Raw genomic sequence first — 18,527 nt, forward strand, 5'->3', positions numbered from 1 at the left:
CATGTCACACGTCAGCTGCGTCATTGCGTCACGAACGGTTTCATCCTGCCGCTGGCGCGCGCGTCACGCTCTAATCTCTCCTGTAGTGTGTCTATCAGCGGAGGTGCTCCTCCTCCTCCTCCTCCTCCTCCCTGCAGCGATCTCTCTCCTCTATCTTTAGCTCTGTACCACATGAATAGCGGATTATCATCGACTGGCTCAGGCTGCCAAGCAAACTACTCGAGTCGCTCCCATTTTTATTCGGGCCGGTTTGCCCCTCTCCATCTTCTAGTCTATCCTACCTAAACAAATGAGATAATGACAGCCCGGAGCTTTCATAAGCTGTCCTGGACTTGAGAAGCACTGAAGGATGTTGTTTTTTACGAGATCCCGGGCCTCTGTCCTGCTGCCCGGGGTCGTGCTCTGCGTAATCCTCGCGGGCGTCGGTGCGAGTATGCCAGGTAACGTCACGACTCTTTAGCTATCTGACATATGGTAGTAACAAAGTAGCTTTTGTCAACTCGTTTACAGCACAGGGAATCTTTTTAAAATGTATACTTAATACACAAAAGAATAAAAACACCTTTAAGTGCTGCTTGAAAATGACTTTATATTGCGTAACTTTTGTTGCATCCAGTTGTAACCGTTGACCTTAAAGCTTAAAGTTTACATCGTTATGAATTGCTTTAGTTTGGTCAAGTTGTTTATTTGATTACATATCTGTGGTTGTGTGAATGGCAAGTTTACCAATTAGATGCAGCAGGATCTGTCAATGTGTAAACTTTGAGCCGGTTGAACCAGTGCAGGTGGAACAAACAAGGAAAATTGAAAGGAATTTCCTTATTATGCTGGTATTTGCTTTCCAATTTATTTAATTCAGACAATGCTTTTATCCGAAGAAATCTGATAGTGAAGAATTTCAAAAGCTTGTTTGTGTTTGCTTGTAAAACCTTGATAGAAGTTTTTTAAATTTACAGTATTTTCCGTATATTACACCAAGAGAGCTACATAATTCATTTGGAGATATTAACTGGGTTATGGATGAGACATTTTTTAGGTTTTATTCAAGTTTATATTGAAATATCCGACTTTTGATTATGGTCATTGGTGTCTTGACAATGCAGATTAAAATATTGTTGAGATCTCTCCTGAAACTATGCGTGACATTAACAGTTTCCATTTAATCTCATTAATATTTGGGAGAAACACTTGAGACATTAAAGAGATCTCCATTATGATTTTTATTGCTAATATGTTATAGGTTGACCAACTTGTTTTGGCACCTTGTATTGTACTTTATTAAGCGTTTGTTTGAAGTATTCTGACTTACATTTAGATTTTGAGGTTCGGTTGTGGGCTTTGTGATATGTGATGTGTGTTTTCGTAATTATGGAAAACATGATAAGTACGTCCTGGCTTTTCGTGTGGACATCTGTGGGAATTATGTCAGCTGGACGTTGGCACAATGCAAACTTTTTGTTCTTTAACATCATTTTACGTTTCTGTGCATTATATTGTCTATTGGCCTATCAAAGTAATTTTATACCTGCATTGAGCGGCAATATTACATGTTGAATGTTTATCACATCACAGTTCGAATCACAATATTTTTACATCACAATATGACTTTTTTGTCCAATTTGTGCAGCTCACTTTTATCAAACTGTACTATGCATAAATCAGCTATCTACCCTACTTACTAAATATTTCTATCAACATTTGAAAAACCCAATGACTGCCAATAAATGGACACAGCGTAAAGATGTATTAATAGTTTGTGAATGGGATCAAACAAAGTCTTTCATATGATTGACTTTGACTCTATGGACTTAAATATCAACAGGTGCGAGTATTCTGTGAATTTCAGTGAAGCCTAACATGTCCAGAGACTGAGCTGTGGAAAGATTGTGTTCCCTTCTTTATCTCATCTCACAGTGCTGTTTTATGGGTGTTTATGTACGTTTTCCATTCTAAAGTAGATTGTTTGTTTTTCCCTACCGTGTCGCCCCTGAAAAGAGAGTCCGCCTTCGGTGTGAACCTCCCTCAGGCTGTTGATTATCAGATCACGAGCGTAGATTTTATATTCCTCTCAGGAAGAAAGGCCTGTGTTTAGAGCTGCTGGCCATGCAGTCATTTCACAGATGGTGAGCAGAATAATCAAGTCTGTTTTGCACAGGTGAACAAAGCCACCCGAAGAGTTTATAAAACCCAATCTTCTGGCCATTCTTGCTTTGTAATGCACTTACATAAGATGTGTGTGGATAGTGTGAGTTGTAGTCTCAGCCCTGACTCCCTCTTCTCGGAGGTGACGGAGTGAATTGAGAAAAGGTTAGCTGCGTTGCTTTGGCAACTGTGTGGAATTGGACCCTGCGCTTGTCCTCCCAGGGGCACGTGAGGGTGTAGAGCTACAGAGATCTGGAAGCAGCTTGGTGTGCCGTAGTGATGGGTAGAAACATTAAGATTGGTGGCTTATCTCTAGCAGATTGCTGAATAATTCCGCTCCCATGGATGAGAACGAAACAGCTGCGCCAATACTGGGTTGCCTTGGTATCATATGTAGATTTCCTATTCATGGACATTCAGGTACATTCCCGTTCCTCTGACATCAGGCCATCAGATAACTTGAGGTGTATTGTTGTGTGTATAAACCAAAATGAAAGTAGTTTGAGGAGATTGTAGGGAGACGTTCGCCATGTCTCATGGAAGTGGGTTGTGAGTCGTGACTGGTTTTCTTTCCTTTTAGGATTGTGAATAGTGTTATGTGCTGTTCTGTCTTAGGTTAAGAATATATCGCTTTGCTTGCTCAAAGTGTGTCCTGCTTAGGCGTTTAAGACGAAACCAAACATGACATGCATGTTTAAATATGAACACTCAGATCCAAACACACCCTTAGGTGTTGAGCAAACACACAGAGTTTACCTACTGGGTTGCGGAAGGTACATTTGGATCTTCTGGGAATAATGTAGATTCGTGCTGTCCTTAAAACCAAATTAAAAAGACGTATTAGCCTAGACAGACAGTTTTCATCACAGAGCACTCTGACTGGACTGTCTCGAAGTTGTGGCTATTGAAAGGTGTGGGCGTTAATCTGTGACCTCATTTCCTGCGGTCCAGTGTGCTTCTCTCGCTAATCAGGATGTGTGTCGTTATTAGGTTTTTGTTAATGATGATGATAGTATACGAGCTAGACAGGCTTAAAGAGACCCTTGACTGAAGCTTAGCCTGATGTAGCATGAACCATTTTTCAATGTGAACTGTTATCCCATCGTCTACTGTATTGCTGAACGGTGATGGGTATAGTAAGAATAGTATTGTTCTTTTTTTATTGTCAGTTTTTGTCGACCTTTGGATGCTTTCCCTCTTAAATGTGTCACAGACCTTCTTACTATTCCATATTTTGCTAGTATTCAAATGATGTCCCTACAACCACCTGTTATCAGTTACTCTGTGCAAATGAAGAGCAGCGCACTGCATACTCTACTACTACACTTACCTTCTGCCCCATTCATGTTCATTATAATATATAAATATTAGAGATGTACTGATACAAAATTTCTCCAAGATACCAATAGCCGATTATGCACAGTGATATCCGATAATGAAAATTAATATTTCTTAACTTTCTGAATGTTATTAATACATATAATGACTATTAATATTGAACATCAAAATGGTGATGTTTCTTAACGTTTTCTATATACAGAGCACAAATTCATTGCATTTTCCTGTCTTCTTTTGATTGACTGGCTATATCGGCCCTGATCATCGGCTGTTTTAAACTATCAGCGGACAGCATAAAAAATTGCTTTTATCGACCGATACCAATTATTGGCCGATATATTGGTGCATCTCTGTAATATAAAAATTTTAATAAATGTTATATGGATTGCATAAAATGTGTTTACACAATAAGAAAATTCATTTTGTTTTATATGTTGATGGATATATGACTAGATAAAGGGGTATATTCATTTTCAAAAATATGAATATTCATATACAAAAATATTCATATACAAAGAAAGTTCAGTGATGGTATTAGATTGAACTAACTAAGTTACCTCCTTAATGTACTATCCACGTAGAATGACGCAATGTATGTCATATGCTCGCAAAAACAGTAATCTGTGCGATAACGCAACTGTTTCAAAACTTTACCATACCTATTTTGTATATTTTCACGCATGCTACTAGCACTGTAAATATGAAGTATGCCTTTACCATACTCGTACATCTCAAGGAAATGGCAATTGTCAGACATGGTTGCTGTTTAGTACAATCTAGTAATCGCATTAGCTCTCAACAAAGTGGTGGGCGTTAACTGGATGGTGGGGTTTCCACAGCCCATGAAAGTTAATCAGTAATGAGAGTGAGAAAGAGCCAAATTGGCAGAAACTGGAACCGGTTTTATTAGTTGAGCCTATAGACCTTAGAAAGACTGGTCTTCTATAAAAAAACTCTAAAGGTTTTATTATGGCTTTCAATGTCGAAAGGATCTGTGTAATGTACAAGTTATCTTGTTATTTGGTTTTGGGGATGTATCAGGAGGGTTGACTAGTTGTCTGACCAGTTGATTTTGTGAGATTGGGTAGTTTATCTACATATTTTTATTACTATTTTCTAGGACTGTGCGGTATTGAGGAAAAATGCGATAGCATGCTAAATAATGCGATATTCGATATGCGATACGATATTTCTTTTTCTAAAATCAATTTAAATTGTATTAAAATATATTAAAGTAATTATATAACCAACATATATTTCACATTATTTTAGGAAAAAGAAAGCATCACTACAACTTCTGAAAGTGAACAGCCATGTTTTACTGTTGCATTAAACAAATCTGACATTTTGTAAATAAACAAAAATAAATCAAACAAATTTAGCTTCGCGACGCGGATTGTTGATTGACTTGCGCCAGAGCACGTGCACGCTATCATGCACACGCACGCATATCCCAACTAACATCCGCGTGCCAGATAGACACTATACTATCCGCATTGACCAAAAACTTTGACCATACATAACTTTCCGAAGAATTAAATAGCTCATTTATCGCAAACCATCGCGATATGCACATGTGCGATATTTCGATAATTTCTACTATTTTCTACATTTTGTCCCATTCCATTGAACAGTTTTTAGACAGAAGAATGTCTCGCGTAAACGCCCCCTAAGAAGTTTGTTTGGATTCATGCAAAGGATAAGTCCATTTGAGCAGGCAAGAGAGCTGGTTCACTGCTTGAGTTTAAGCCGGGCTGCAGGAAGTCCACACAATGGCAGTTTCCCCTTATCCTTCCTGTTCATCACTCAACAACACTGCAGCAAAATAACCAGTTGAGAAGATTCAATCCACTGTAGCTGTTTCTCAACAGATTTTCCAACATTTGTCGCCCAGTTATGATTCACATTCTTCCCTCACGAAGTAAATGAACACGTTGCCACGTAAGTGTGTACCTGTTCCCGTGGTGTTATTCTGTGCTGGTGTTGGCTTTCTTCCTGCTCTGGGCCTAGTTAATGATTTCTGAGCCAGGAGCAGATGGTTGGAATATAAATTTTTCATCCAGATTAAGATATGCTGTTACATAATGGTGTGCCATTTTCCTTGGAACGGCAAATGTACAGCGATTTACAGCGACAGGCTTTAACAAATCTGTTTCCTCACACTGGATTTGAAGCTGACCTGTCAAAGATTTTGGTGGCATTTTAGCAGTCTTGTGAAGTCTGATGTGTGATATGATGTGAGGTCAGATGTGAAGCTTTGGATAAAAGCGCCTGCCAAATGAATAAATGTAAATAAATGTAATTAAAGACACTGTTGAACAAAGTGCCAACAATCTTTCATTTCTTATTGTGTTCTCTCGTTTTATGAGCAATGCAAATATTATCATTGCCAACGAAGAACTTCTTTAGGAAGACTATTATCTGTATGTCTGACCCATGAACTATGCCATAATGTCATTTTTTGGTACTTAAGTCGATAAATACTTATCATCACAAAATGCTACCCAGAAGAAATGAGTTTTTAATAAGAAATAAACAGTAAGTTCACTTCAGTACAGTAACAAAAACAAAAGACCCAAAGCAATAGGCTAATACATCAATCTGATTGGATGAATCATCATGTCACATGAACACATTTGTGAGTGTGTTTTATATTAATGAACCACGTCCAATTCTGCTTATCGATTCCAAAGTTGAAAAAAAAGTTAAATAAAACATTTCAGATATCAACCTGTATGGTAATTTAGACTGCAATTTAGGAGTGGGCTTCCTTGACTTTTAACAGACAGCAGGAATATGCTGCTGTCGCTTTAAGAGGAATGCAACAGATCCAGTACACTGATACTGTACACATGCGTTGTTTTTCGTCTGTTTCATCCGTTCACTTAAGACATAACCTACTATGTTTGTTAAGATACTCGACAAGAGGGGCATGTTGACCTACTTCGTGTGTGAATCTGTCCGTTTAAACGCTTCAAAGACAACTCAATATTTGCGCCATGTCTGAGACTTTCCTAATACGCGCTTCGGATCTGTTTTACGCATTATAATTTCTAACGAACCCTATTATAAATGCGTCGTCAGATTTAAGATGAGCCGCGGTCTTGCGGTTCAATTTTTTACCGAGAACCGTTACACCCCTAATGCTTGGGCAACTTATAACACACCAAAGACATAGAAAAACACATCTTCTCGCCATATGACCCCATTAAATTGGAATTAAATAGATATTTTTTACTTTGCCATATAACCATACCCTGTACATTTATTTAGGATTCCACTGATGTCATAACATAAGGATGAGTTTCCTCTAAGACCAGCCAATAAGTTTAAAATGGGATCGCTGGGCACATTGGCATGATTTCAAAGAGCCTTAATTATGGTTTCAGAGAGCTGGAATATAATAATAAGAGGTCTGCCAGATTTGACTTTGATCAGTTTTATGTCATTGATGTTTTGGTGATGGATTTATCTGGCGATCAAAGCATCTCTCCTGTCCATCCAGAGACACTAAGGATGTTGCAGATCAATAGTCAAAGGTCCCTTTCAACTGAAAAGTGGATAGGGTCATAATACATCTCTGATCTCTTTACAGTTCTGATTTTCTCCCTGTGTTTGGTTGTGTAAATCAATCTCTCCGACTGTGTGGAGGTGGGCGGCACAGCAGGGCGTTCAAAGAAACGTGCAACTCTCACGTACAGTTGCACCTCATTAGTCAGTAATTCTTAGTTCTCTTCTTGTGAGTTCTTGTGTTGACTATATATTTTTTATTATTTTAAAAACTGGAACTGTTGTTTTGTGAAATCCTACAAATGTTGTTTCTGTGTATACTATACTTGTAAAAACAAGAATTCTTGCTTTAACTTTGGTAGTTTTTTTGTTAAAAAAAAAAAGCACTTAAGTGGATTCATAACTGCTCTTTTACAAAGTATTGTTGCCTAGAAACGCATCACCTTCAGCAAAACTTGAGTAAAAAAATGTGACCGTGAAAAGCAAAGAAAGAATGTCTATATAACCTTTTATTTACAAATGTGTATTACACAACAGGTCAGACTGAAATTGTGTGCGGGTGTTTTAGTGGAACCAATTACACAAATTACGTGTCTCTAATGCTTGCGCAGTCGTGCTGTTATTTTAGCTCCAGTCGCCAATAAGAACGAGCTGTTCCTAGCTTCATACTCATTTTGAATTGTTAAAAAGCCTTCGGATGGATCATAATGTGTCATTAGGATGACACACAACCGTGGGTTTTTACTGATGTCAACCAGATGATGTCAGAGAGACTGACCAGTCAAACAATACAAAACTCCTGGTAAAGATGCTACGTTGGTCCTAAAGATGCTGTTACCATGGCAACGGAGCTCAAAAACGACCACTCACTCTCAAAGCGATATGATGTAATCTCTCTTTACTCCGAATCAACTTTATATTTGTGTTAATATTTACATTTTATACTTATTTTCTGATATAACATTTTATTTAGACCATTAGGCCTGCTTCATTTGCAGCTTGCGATTAGTAGTTTGTTTCTTCAAAAAAAGAATTGAAGTGTATAGAATTTATATTTAATTATATACTAATTTAAAATGCAAATGCTGTGTGTGTATAAGCTCGATTTGGAGACCAACTAAACCAATATAAAACCAGCTAAAACTTGTAAACTTTTTTTAGTTATTCTTTCAGCGGGGTTGTGCTAAACTGCCTTAATCCACAACAAAATATCCCGTACGGTTTCATCTCAACACACACACCTGCTACTGACCCAGTTCCCTTTTTTACCCTCCGCTAAACCGAACCTCCCCACAGAGACTGAATTACAATTAGAGAGAAAATTGAGGGATTTACAAAACATGAGGAGAGATGAAAGACATTTTAGAAAATATTAAGAAAAAAAGTATTGAGAAAATATTTATTAAATCTGATAAATCCGAGAATTTGGGAATAAGCTACTAATTTGAGTCATTTAAGTGCGCTTTTGTATTACTGATGGTAGAGGGAATGAGATTCATTGAATCGACGCATTGAATTGTTGAATAGTGATGATGTCATTGGGCACTTGAAAAACAGTATCTTAAAAGAGATGAAAGCATGTTGTGCTTCTCTACGTAAGTTAAAGCCATCGACCGCATCTGTATATTGTTATGTCATGCAACTTTCAGGTGTACTTGTGCGTGTTGTGTGATTTGCTAGATTTACTGGATTCAATATTTCAAGCTGTGCCATAGTTAAAACAAATGTTATGAATGTCCTTAAGGACATAGTGAAATTCTTCAGGAACAACAACACCAATAACAGAACCATAACATGTGACTGAATGCAGGTGAGGCTTCGGAACATATAATGTATTTTAATGGCATATTGGGAATAACATCTACTGCAGCTGTCTAGGGATGTAACGATTCACCGTGAGCTGGTTGAAAATCGATTATAATGTGTGACGATTCAAATCGGTTGAGGTGTGAACTGAATCGCAATACATTCTTTGAACAGCAGGGGCCGCCATGTTCACTGCAAACCTAAACGTGGACATGCTGATATTTCTTAATTGCAAATAAATCCAAGAAAAGCACAGAGAGTATAAGTTTGTTTATATTAAAGAGACTTTTTCTATTATTAATTTGGTATAAAATTGCAGTTTAGTTTTGTTATTTGAAATAATACATAATTTTATTATACAAAGAAACGTGAAGCATTTAAGAAATAATGCAAGGGAAGTTGTTCATTTCTAATTTGTTTCAACTCATTTTGTAAAAATAAATCGCGAGTAAATCGTGAATAAATCGCATCGTGAGATCAGAATCGTGAATCGCATCGCATCGAGAGCTGAATGAATCGTTACATCCCTACAGCTGTCAGTAACACCTGGTGAACTAATGCATATTGATTTAAAGTTATGTAAACATTCAAACACATCACATGTGATGATGAACACTTCATGTACATGTTTTGATTTAGAGTAATATTATAGTTATGTCAGAGATAAATTCCCTAAACTCCTATTGGTGATGTATCACTTTTTGTGAATAATTGTTTCGCAAAATTATTGTTTTGGAGAAAAGCAAAAATGCATGAATTTTTACAATTCCATGAAGCGTTTTTTTTTTTACTATAATCTCTTTCAAATCAAGGCATGTTCACTCTTAAAAATAAATGTGCTTGAAAGGTTCTTCACAACAATGCCATCGAAGAACCATTTTTGATTCCACAAAGAACCATTCAGCCAAAGGTTCTTTAAAGAACCATCTCTTTCCTACTTTTGTTAATCTGAAGAACCTTTTTTTGCGCCACAAAGAACCTTTTGTGAAACAGAAAGTTTCTTCAGATGTTAAAGGGTCTTTATAGAAACCAAAAGGTTCTTCTATGGCATCGAAGAACCTTTAGAAGCACCTTTTTTAAGAGTGTTGTGAAAAATTCCCTAATAAATTGTTGATGCATTTTATGTTGATTTCTATATAGCAATACTACACTCTTTATTCTTTTAACAGAATCCTCTGTTTTGTTTTTATTCCAGCTAATAAGTGCCCCGACCACATTGACTGTGCCAGGATGGGGCGGCACTTCTGCAAGCCTGGCTCCTCCCACTGTGGCCCCTGCCTCTCCCCATTGGAGGAAGATAAAATGGGACACTGTGTTGCTCGTAGGAGACATCATCCACAGCAGCGCCTCCACGGTATGGAATCTCTTCACACGTCCCCTGTATCACATACAATTTCTTGTAGTTTCACGGATAGTGATGCTGTGGCATCATGCAAATAAGGTGTGGGTGATGATCCCCTGGCATGTCATTGTCTAATCTGTCGCTATCTTTTCATGTATGAGCCAGCAGTGAGTCAGGCTGTTCTTTCTATTAAACCGAAGACTGTGTGTTTATGATCAGAGCCTTCTGTCTATGACTAATGCCATCATGAAACAGAGAATGTAATGATGTCGTGACCTAAACACAGATCCTGCGCCGGCCTGAGCTTCTGTTCTCATTTGTCCCTGTCTCACTCTTGATCCGGGGTTGATGGTAAGCGCTACCCTTAATCGCTTTCTTCTCCTCGTGTGCCGTGGGCACATGACTGAATTTAATCAGTCGGAGTGTAAGCAGGAATGCGTCTGTCTGTGTGCATCCTCTGAATGTAATTCCATGTGAGGAGTGCCCTCGCTACATGTTCCTTCTTTTTCAATCTATGTACTGCAAGCAGGAAGCTTTGGAAACATATCTGTGGCGGTTAGGAGGCTGACGTAGGCGTGGAAAGACTGACTAGAATCTTAAAGGAAGTTTTAAAGGGCAATAGTTTGTTAGGTTAAGGCGTAACTTGCTGTATAAGAGTTTACAGAGCAAACTCTCATGTGATGTGTCTGTGTATCGTTGCTATTGGAGAACAACATTGGCTGGTAAAGTGAAATGAGTATTTCTGGCATATTTAATTTGGGCAAATTATCATCCCTCTATATAGGGATGGTGTCACTGAATAGACATGAAGAGAGAGAGAGGCAGGCAGGGAAGAGCGTGACTTCAGTTAGTAAATACTTGCTAGGACTGAAGCACTGACACAAATGAATTATCGCAATGACAGAAACAGTTTTACATTTTTGCTCTTTGCTTAAATATGTTTGTGAATCATGCATAATCTGTGAATAATTTGAGGAGTCTTTAAAGCGTTTTGTATGTCAGAAAAATTGCTAATGTGTTTACCGAATCCACCGCTAGATGGCAGCACAATTGTGTCCAAGACTCATCTTAACCAGCAAGTAATACATATTTTATTTATAAAGTTGAGACGAATACATAATTTTAATATTAATATGAGCATTGAAATGGATTAAATTGTAAATAAAACTGGAGAAAGATATGCATATATTGTGCTTTTTTTTTACAAAGCATTATGATAAACACTAGTATAATAAATGCAAATTTGAATGAAGTTGTTTGCCTGGCTATCCCATAACTCCAAAAATATCTAATTATTATTTTGTCAAGACACACGTTTTGTGCAATATTTGTCAAGAATTAACAAAGCTTTATTTGCATGAGCATAAAGGAATATTGCCCCAGTATTTAAGTACAAATACAGATGTAGGGAAATATTAAAGTACGATTTTTAGACAATTTTGTGAGTGATTTATTTGCATAATGCTGTGTGTTGTACATAGTTGCTAGGGTGTGGCTATAGCCTACTTAGTCTCTATAATATTGGTGTATACATGTGTCTCTCTGTGCCTGTGTGATTTTTATTTTTTGTCTGTTTTATTCTTGGCCAGACAAAAACAGTACATCCAGTCATTTACATTTATTCATTTGGCATTTAGAAAAGTAACAGAACGGCTCTTTTAAACAAGCCACAAAAAACATCTGCCACACACCTGTTTCACAACACTTAGTAAGAATTGACTCATCATTGTGATTTCATAATCATTTGAATACTTGAGTACATCAATTTTTATTCAGTATTTGTCATCTGTACATCCTGTTAATGGATAAATCACACACAGATCCACATATCAGTTCCATCAACCCTCCTCCTACAGTACAGATGCTTTGTCCCGCCTCCTTTGACACCTGCTGTGGTGGACACTATACAGCTTGTGCTGTGGGGGTGTTTAGACAGTAACAAAGCAGACAGTTATATGTGCTGTTGTATCACATCAACCTTGTTCCAGCAGGCAGATGGCCAGTCTTTTATAGATTACACCGATACTTTCCTGACAATAAACTTTCCCTTTTTATCAAGAGCTCAGATCTGGTATCACTTTAGTGCACTAAAGGGCTGAAGCAAACATGTGGTTTATTTAGTCTAAATTTTCATAATCAAAATATTTTTTTATATTACGTATAGTATATGGCAAATTCACATAGAAATTCTGAAGAATATTGGTAATCGAACAACAGAGGTACCCATTCACTTCTATTGTACGGACAAACCCAATGCAAGTCAGTGGGCACAGCCGTTGTTTGGTTACCAGCATTTTTCGAAATATCTCTTTTTGTTTTTAAAATGACAAAAGGGTTAGTAAATAATGATGGAATTTTCATTTTTTTGGTGAACTATCCCTTTAAACTAGATTTGGGCTGGTATTCAAAAATAGAGTTTGTTGTGATATTAATTATGTACAATAATGTTTATGTGGGCAATTTTAAATTCCGTAAATAATTCTAGGTAACATATTATTTAGGTTTTTTTTAAATAAAGGTTACATAAAACATGATTTAAAAATTAAAGTTAGTTTATCTTTCACCGCAATTCAACATTACGGCAATACCGAACACAACGGTAAAAGGTCTTTATTTTAAAAGGTAATTATCGTGATACATTTTGGAGGCCGTCATATGCCTAGCTTGCATGCACTGCAAGTCACTTTGGACAAAAGTTCTCTACCACATGCATAATGTTTCTTTTCTAGTACAGAACTATGAGCAAAGGCAGATGCTCCCCCATTACCCCATCCACTGGCCACACACACACAAATACACACACAGTCAGGCTGGTTGCCAGGGGGAAGGTCTTCTATAGTCTTGGAATGCAGCTTACTGTCTGGCCAACCGTACCATTAAACCATGCGCTGTCTTTGTATTCTTTTTAAAGCGTGTAAAACAAACAACGCCCTGGCACACTCTAGCTGTCGCAGGACACACACAGTCCATAACCTCTAAGTGTTTTGGTCTCAGAATGTCTACATGATTACAACAGAACAAAAAATGAAAAACATTTCATTTCAAATCAGCATTTCTCGATGTATTGTGGCCATTCCAGTCCAGTGTTTGTTGAATTTCAACCAAATCAAACCTTAGGAGTGACATAAAGTCATCCAACAGCAATGTGAAAGACTGACAGCATGACAAGATTAAAACTGAAAAAAGATGATCACATAAAAATAATTTTTGAACTTTTCCTGAATACATATACAATAAATAGTACAAACTGTTATATGACTTCAAAAGGAATATGAACTTGTTTTCTTTGCAGTATTTGAGGTCTGAAAAACGACAGAGCATCGTTTCTGGTATTTTGACCTGTTTCTCCAGTTTTCATTTTATGCAACAACAAAAAAATGCAAATAGAAACAGTATTTTTATTTGAAATTTGGGAGAAATATTGTTAGTAGTTCACAAACTGAAACAAAAACGAACATTTTACCTAAACACATACCTATTAATAGTCCATTTTAAAATCAGAATAACAGTTTCTTTCATTTTTCCACGGCTGTATATGATACGTTTTACATTAATCATTTTTTTATTCTGTACCATATAAATATGTAATTATACCATACCGTGATGTATATTAAAGGGATAGTTCACCCAAAAATAAAAAATCTGTCGTCATTTACATCGTTTCAAACCTATGTGAATTTCTTTGTTCTGTTAAACACATAGAAAGATATTTATAAGAATGTTAGCAATTTTCAATTCTGTGACATCATCCCCTACCATAGTAGGGAAAAAATATTGTATATTTTGTTGTTCTGTTGAACACAAAATGAGATATTTTGATGAATTTAGGAACACAAACAGTTCTGGGGCACCTTTGACTACCATTTTATGTTTCCTATGGCAGTCAATGATGTCACAGAATTGAAAATTGCTAACATTCTTCCAAATATCTTTCTCCGTGTTCATAAGAACAAAGTAATTTACACACGCATGAAAAGACATGAGGCTGAGTAAATGATGACAGAATTTTCATTTTGGGGGGAACTATTCCTTTAAAGTATGATCTGATGTCATCGCTCTACTATGGATGTGCTAAAAATATATTATTGTGTTTTTTTATATGTAGAATCTTCTCCACCTGAAGTTGATGAAGAAATCGACTATCTGTCCTCTGTCATCATCAAGCAGCAAATTTCAGAACAACAGTCAGGTAACTGTTTTAAAAATTGTGGTTAAAGGAAGCGTGCGCACACAGCCCACACAGGTCTTAATTTAAAGCGAACCTTTTTATGCACCTCGCTCACTCTTCTGTGAAAGCCTAGTTTCTGTTTCAGTGCACATATAGTGTCCGTTAATGCTGTGACTCATAATAGTTGCTCTGTGTGGCCAAAGCGTTAGTGTTTTACATGGCAACAATGAAAAACATTTGCAATAACAAAGAAGATGAACATCATGAACAAAACTGTATGCAAAGGTCACAGAGAGGATGGAAAATCAAACGCTCATGATCATGAGATACTAAATGATGACTGCTTGACGAAAAAGAAACAGGAGCCCGGGGGAATTATTGAAAAAATGTGAAATATTTAAAAATTGTTCGAATAATTTAAAGAACGAAATAAAGATTATGAGATAAAACAAAATGAGGAAAAACTGTTTTTCTCATTTTCCTCTTTTCAGGTTCTAATTCACAGTCGTCTTCACAATCACAGTCACAGTCGAGTCCGAACGGTCTGTCTCACTCCACGACTGTCGAGCCAACGACCAGCAGCCCATCAACACCAACACACAGGACCCCTAAACCCCCCAAACCACTCACAGACTCATCCCACCGCCACGGGCCAATCGTCAGCCCCCATTCTTCCAAAGACAGCCTGCTAGTCTGTACGTATCTCTGTCAGATAAGATCAAGTTGTTTAGTTGTCTGATCATGTAAATCAACGAATAGAACGTGATGCTAACAATGGCAAAGTTATGGGTTAGATTGCTAAGAAACACAACAAGACAATATACCTTGAAGTCGATGGGGACATAAGTGCTCAAAAATGTCGTTTTCTCAGTTCATCTGAGGATGTTTGTAGCATCGTTTGGATTTTATCAATTGGTTTGGCTGGCCCACATCCCAGACAGAGATGCCATTATAACAGCATCATGTCATATGATGTTTTGTCATTTATAACCACTAAATATAATTTATGTCTTGTTCTGAAATCTAAGAAGACTTGTGATTTTCTTCTTTATCCTCCATCAAGAATCAATTTTCATGCTCCACACTCATTGAAATGCCACTGAGAATTTGCCTTAAAACTCTGCCGCTGTGAGTTGGGTTCACTCGGCCTCACAAAGAAGGGTTTACTGATGTAAAATGTTCTTGTTTTGACCAGCGTCTCATAATTTCTCTTCTCATTGTGTGTGCGTTTGTTTCAATGGGAGCAGTGATGATCTCTTTGTGCATTATTGTGGTAACAATGGCTCTCATCCTCGCTGCTGTCTGCTGGGTCCGGTAAGATCAGTCTGCTTGTTTGCACTTCAGAAATGACTAGTTCAGCCAAAAATGAAATAGCTGTCGGGATTTGCACACCATTTAGTTTCAAATTCATATGCTGTTTTTTGCATAGCTTGCTGATAAACGCCAACAAATTAAAGAATGTTTCACAGGAAAGATAGGGTGGTTAAAATAACTGTGAATAAATGATGAAAGAATAAGGAGATTTATTGGAAATAAACAGAAATCGTGATAACATGCATTTATAGATGGTTTCATCGGACGCCCGCGTCTGGCCCGAAGTTAAATTCTGGTCTTCGTTTGGTTATAATATAACAATTTATTCTATATTTAATTTATATTAATGTACATTTATATTCATATTTATTTATCTAATATAATTAAAACTTCTTAACAGTTGCGGAGGTCTACCAGAAGTTAAGTTTGGGCCACATAACGTTTGTTGTTACCGCTGAAACCGTCTATGCCCATCTAAACGTCAGTGTTTCTTGTTGTTTTTTTGTTTGCTCCTTACAGGTCACAGAGAGAAAGTTATCTGGCTCAGAAGGTGGATTACCCTGCGTCTCAAGCCACAGGCTCCAGTAATAATCACACCTCTGTAAGCTCCTCCCACATGAATGTTATAATGCCATAAAGTTATTTATCTCCAATACCAACACAAGTTGGTTAACATTAGTCAAGAGCTCACTTCAATATGTCTTTTGAATTTAAGAGATGGATGGAATGTACAGTATATCAGACTGTTTCGCTCTCTGTGTTGTAGTCTGGGGATAAATCTTTGGCTCACAGTGCCCAGATGTATCACTACCAGCATCAAAAACAGAAGATGCTCTCAATGGAGAAGTAAGCATAATGCATAGTAATACTCGAATTCATTTAGTAGAAGGATTAAACAATACATTTATTCCCAATCGTTGGTTGTTTCTTTGTGGTTTCAAGTATCACGAAATGTTTGAGATCTTATAATCAGTCATAGAAATTCATGGAGTCTTGTTAAGCCTCATGGGTAGTATCAAGACCTGAGGTCTCTCCTACTTGTTTCTTGTCTGTATTGCACACGAATGCAAAATATACCCTAAAGAAGAAATGGGTTGTTTTGTTTTAGGCACAAAACGGAGCCTAAAGTGTCGGAGTCTGGAGCAACATCGGATGAAGAAAACGAAGAGGGCGATTTCACTGTGTATGAGTGTCCTGGACTGGCACCGGTGCGTAGATGTTATGCCATCACTCTCTCTTTCTTATATTCCTTTAACTTCTATAATACCTTGAACTATTTTAGTTAACCCCCCAGTTGCCGTACAACTTGTATAACTGCTTGGCTCTCTCTTCATCTTCAGACAACACATCTCTGCAGTTTCTCAGTAAATATTGATGATTGTTTTGATGAATTAATATAATTTAATTAAATGACAGACCTAAATTAAATATAAAAACAACAGGAGGGATCTTTCACAAATATCAGTAACAACAGAAACGTGAAGAAGGATTTGTGCATTTGTAAAGCTGTGGGTTACTATACACATAAGTGTAGAATAATAATTTAAAGACCATTTAAAATCTTTTATTTATTTTAAGTATTTTTTCCTTTTTTCGCTTGCTTTTGTAGACTGGAGAGATGGAGGTGAAGAACCCACTTTTTGATGACTCCACCTTAAACTCCCAGAGAAATAACAAGTGACCTGGATCCACACACCTGCATACTTTTATAATACACAACGCACCTAACACGCCTAAAGCATTCCTCCATAGGGTGAAGCTAAACAAATGTATGTTTTCCTGGAATATTTTTGCTAACACATCTCGCTCAGCCCCACCAGAACAAACTATAGAGGACACATAACTCAACACCTGATGATGTAGATAAATAATCATTTCAAATAAAACCGAATACAGCAGTAGTTGAGAGTTTTTCATTTAGAGGCACAAATACGAATGACTTTTCACACTGGAAACATGACTGGATTTTAATGCACTTTCTTTATACCACATCTTAGTTTTGCAAACTTTTATGTCACATTCCTTTTCAAATCAGTCCTCTCTAGAGTTGAATCTATATATAAAGCTATTTTATATAAAGCTCCTTGAGCTTGATGGTTTTTTTTGTAAATCAGTGTTTTTGGTTGACGCTGCCTCTTTAAATGTGATGTGGTTGGGATTATTGTGTACAAATACACAGTGGTCTCGATCACATTTTCTTGTGTTATTTGTCTTACCTGATCGATATATAATTTTCTGTATTGTCCGCCTTTAGTTGTCTTTGTCAGTGGTGGTCTCAAAGAACATAATATATTAGATTTTTTTGTTTAGAACTCCCAATTTGTCACTTTAGTTCTGTAATTTTCCTTATTGTTTGTACATCCTTCAATGAAATATGAAGAATATTTCTCCATCTCTTTTCTCTTAATATATTTTCTGTCTATTCCTAAGTAATGATCGAAATCATTTGATATAAAAGGTTGTGTCAGGGAATGGAAAAGTACTTGGAATGAAACATAGATATTATGAAGTTCTTGTCCTCAAATCACTTTAATGTAAATAAATCAAATAAATCAACACAAACAGTATAATATAGTATTTTTTCTGGTTTTGTTTTGTAGGATACACACTGAGCTATTTTCTGGTGTGGTGATAATGGCATTATGGCATGTGAGCTATAAACCAATGAAATTAAATTATACCAGCGTTGCTGTAGTCACTTCTAAATGTTAAGATTGAAGGTCTACTGTTGTTATACTACAAATATATATAAGATGGCTTATTTCGCACCGATACATCCAAATTGAATGCATATAGTCTCTAAATATTTATATAAGTGGTTACGATGGTATATGGCAATTAAATAAATATATTTCTAAAGCAAATATTCAGACTATAATAAAAACGATTAAAGATAAAAAGAAATTA

General features: G+C 36.7%; 1 protein-coding gene across 1 annotated transcript; it reads left to right on the top strand.

Annotated features, from left to right (window-relative positions):
* Positions 1-102: 102 nt before the first annotated feature.
* On the top strand, positions 103-18,201 carry npdc1a (neural proliferation, differentiation and control, 1a). The gene is made up of 9 exons (XM_057360972.1): positions 103-440; positions 9,992-10,150; positions 14,244-14,327; positions 14,798-15,001; positions 15,554-15,620; positions 16,140-16,221; positions 16,387-16,466; positions 16,729-16,828; positions 17,230-18,201. Exons 1-9 carry the CDS (start codon positions 350-352, stop codon positions 17,299-17,301), a joined length of 939 nt encoding a protein of 312 aa, XP_057216955.1. The 5' UTR covers positions 103-349; the 3' UTR covers positions 17,302-18,201.
* Positions 18,202-18,527: the final 326 nt, after the last annotated feature.

Source organism: Triplophysa rosa, linkage group LG19, assembly GCF_024868665.1.
Source record: "Triplophysa rosa linkage group LG19, Trosa_1v2, whole genome shotgun sequence".
NCBI lineage: Eukaryota > Metazoa > Chordata > Actinopteri > Cypriniformes > Nemacheilidae > Triplophysa > Triplophysa rosa.

Excerpts from the sequence above, each read along its gene's own strand:
- npdc1a (XM_057360972.1), top strand. The coding sequence starts at position 350 with ATGTTGTTTTTTACGAGATCCCGGGCCTCTGTCCTGCTGCCCGGGGTC. Across the intron at positions 15,621-16,139 it reads GCTGCTGTCTGCTGGGTCCG|GTCACAGAGAGAAAGTTATC; the intron begins GTAAGATCAGTC and ends TGCTCCTTACAG. Across the intron at positions 16,829-17,229 it reads AGTGTCCTGGACTGGCACCG|ACTGGAGAGATGGAGGTGAA; the intron begins GTGCGTAGATGT and ends TTGCTTTTGTAG.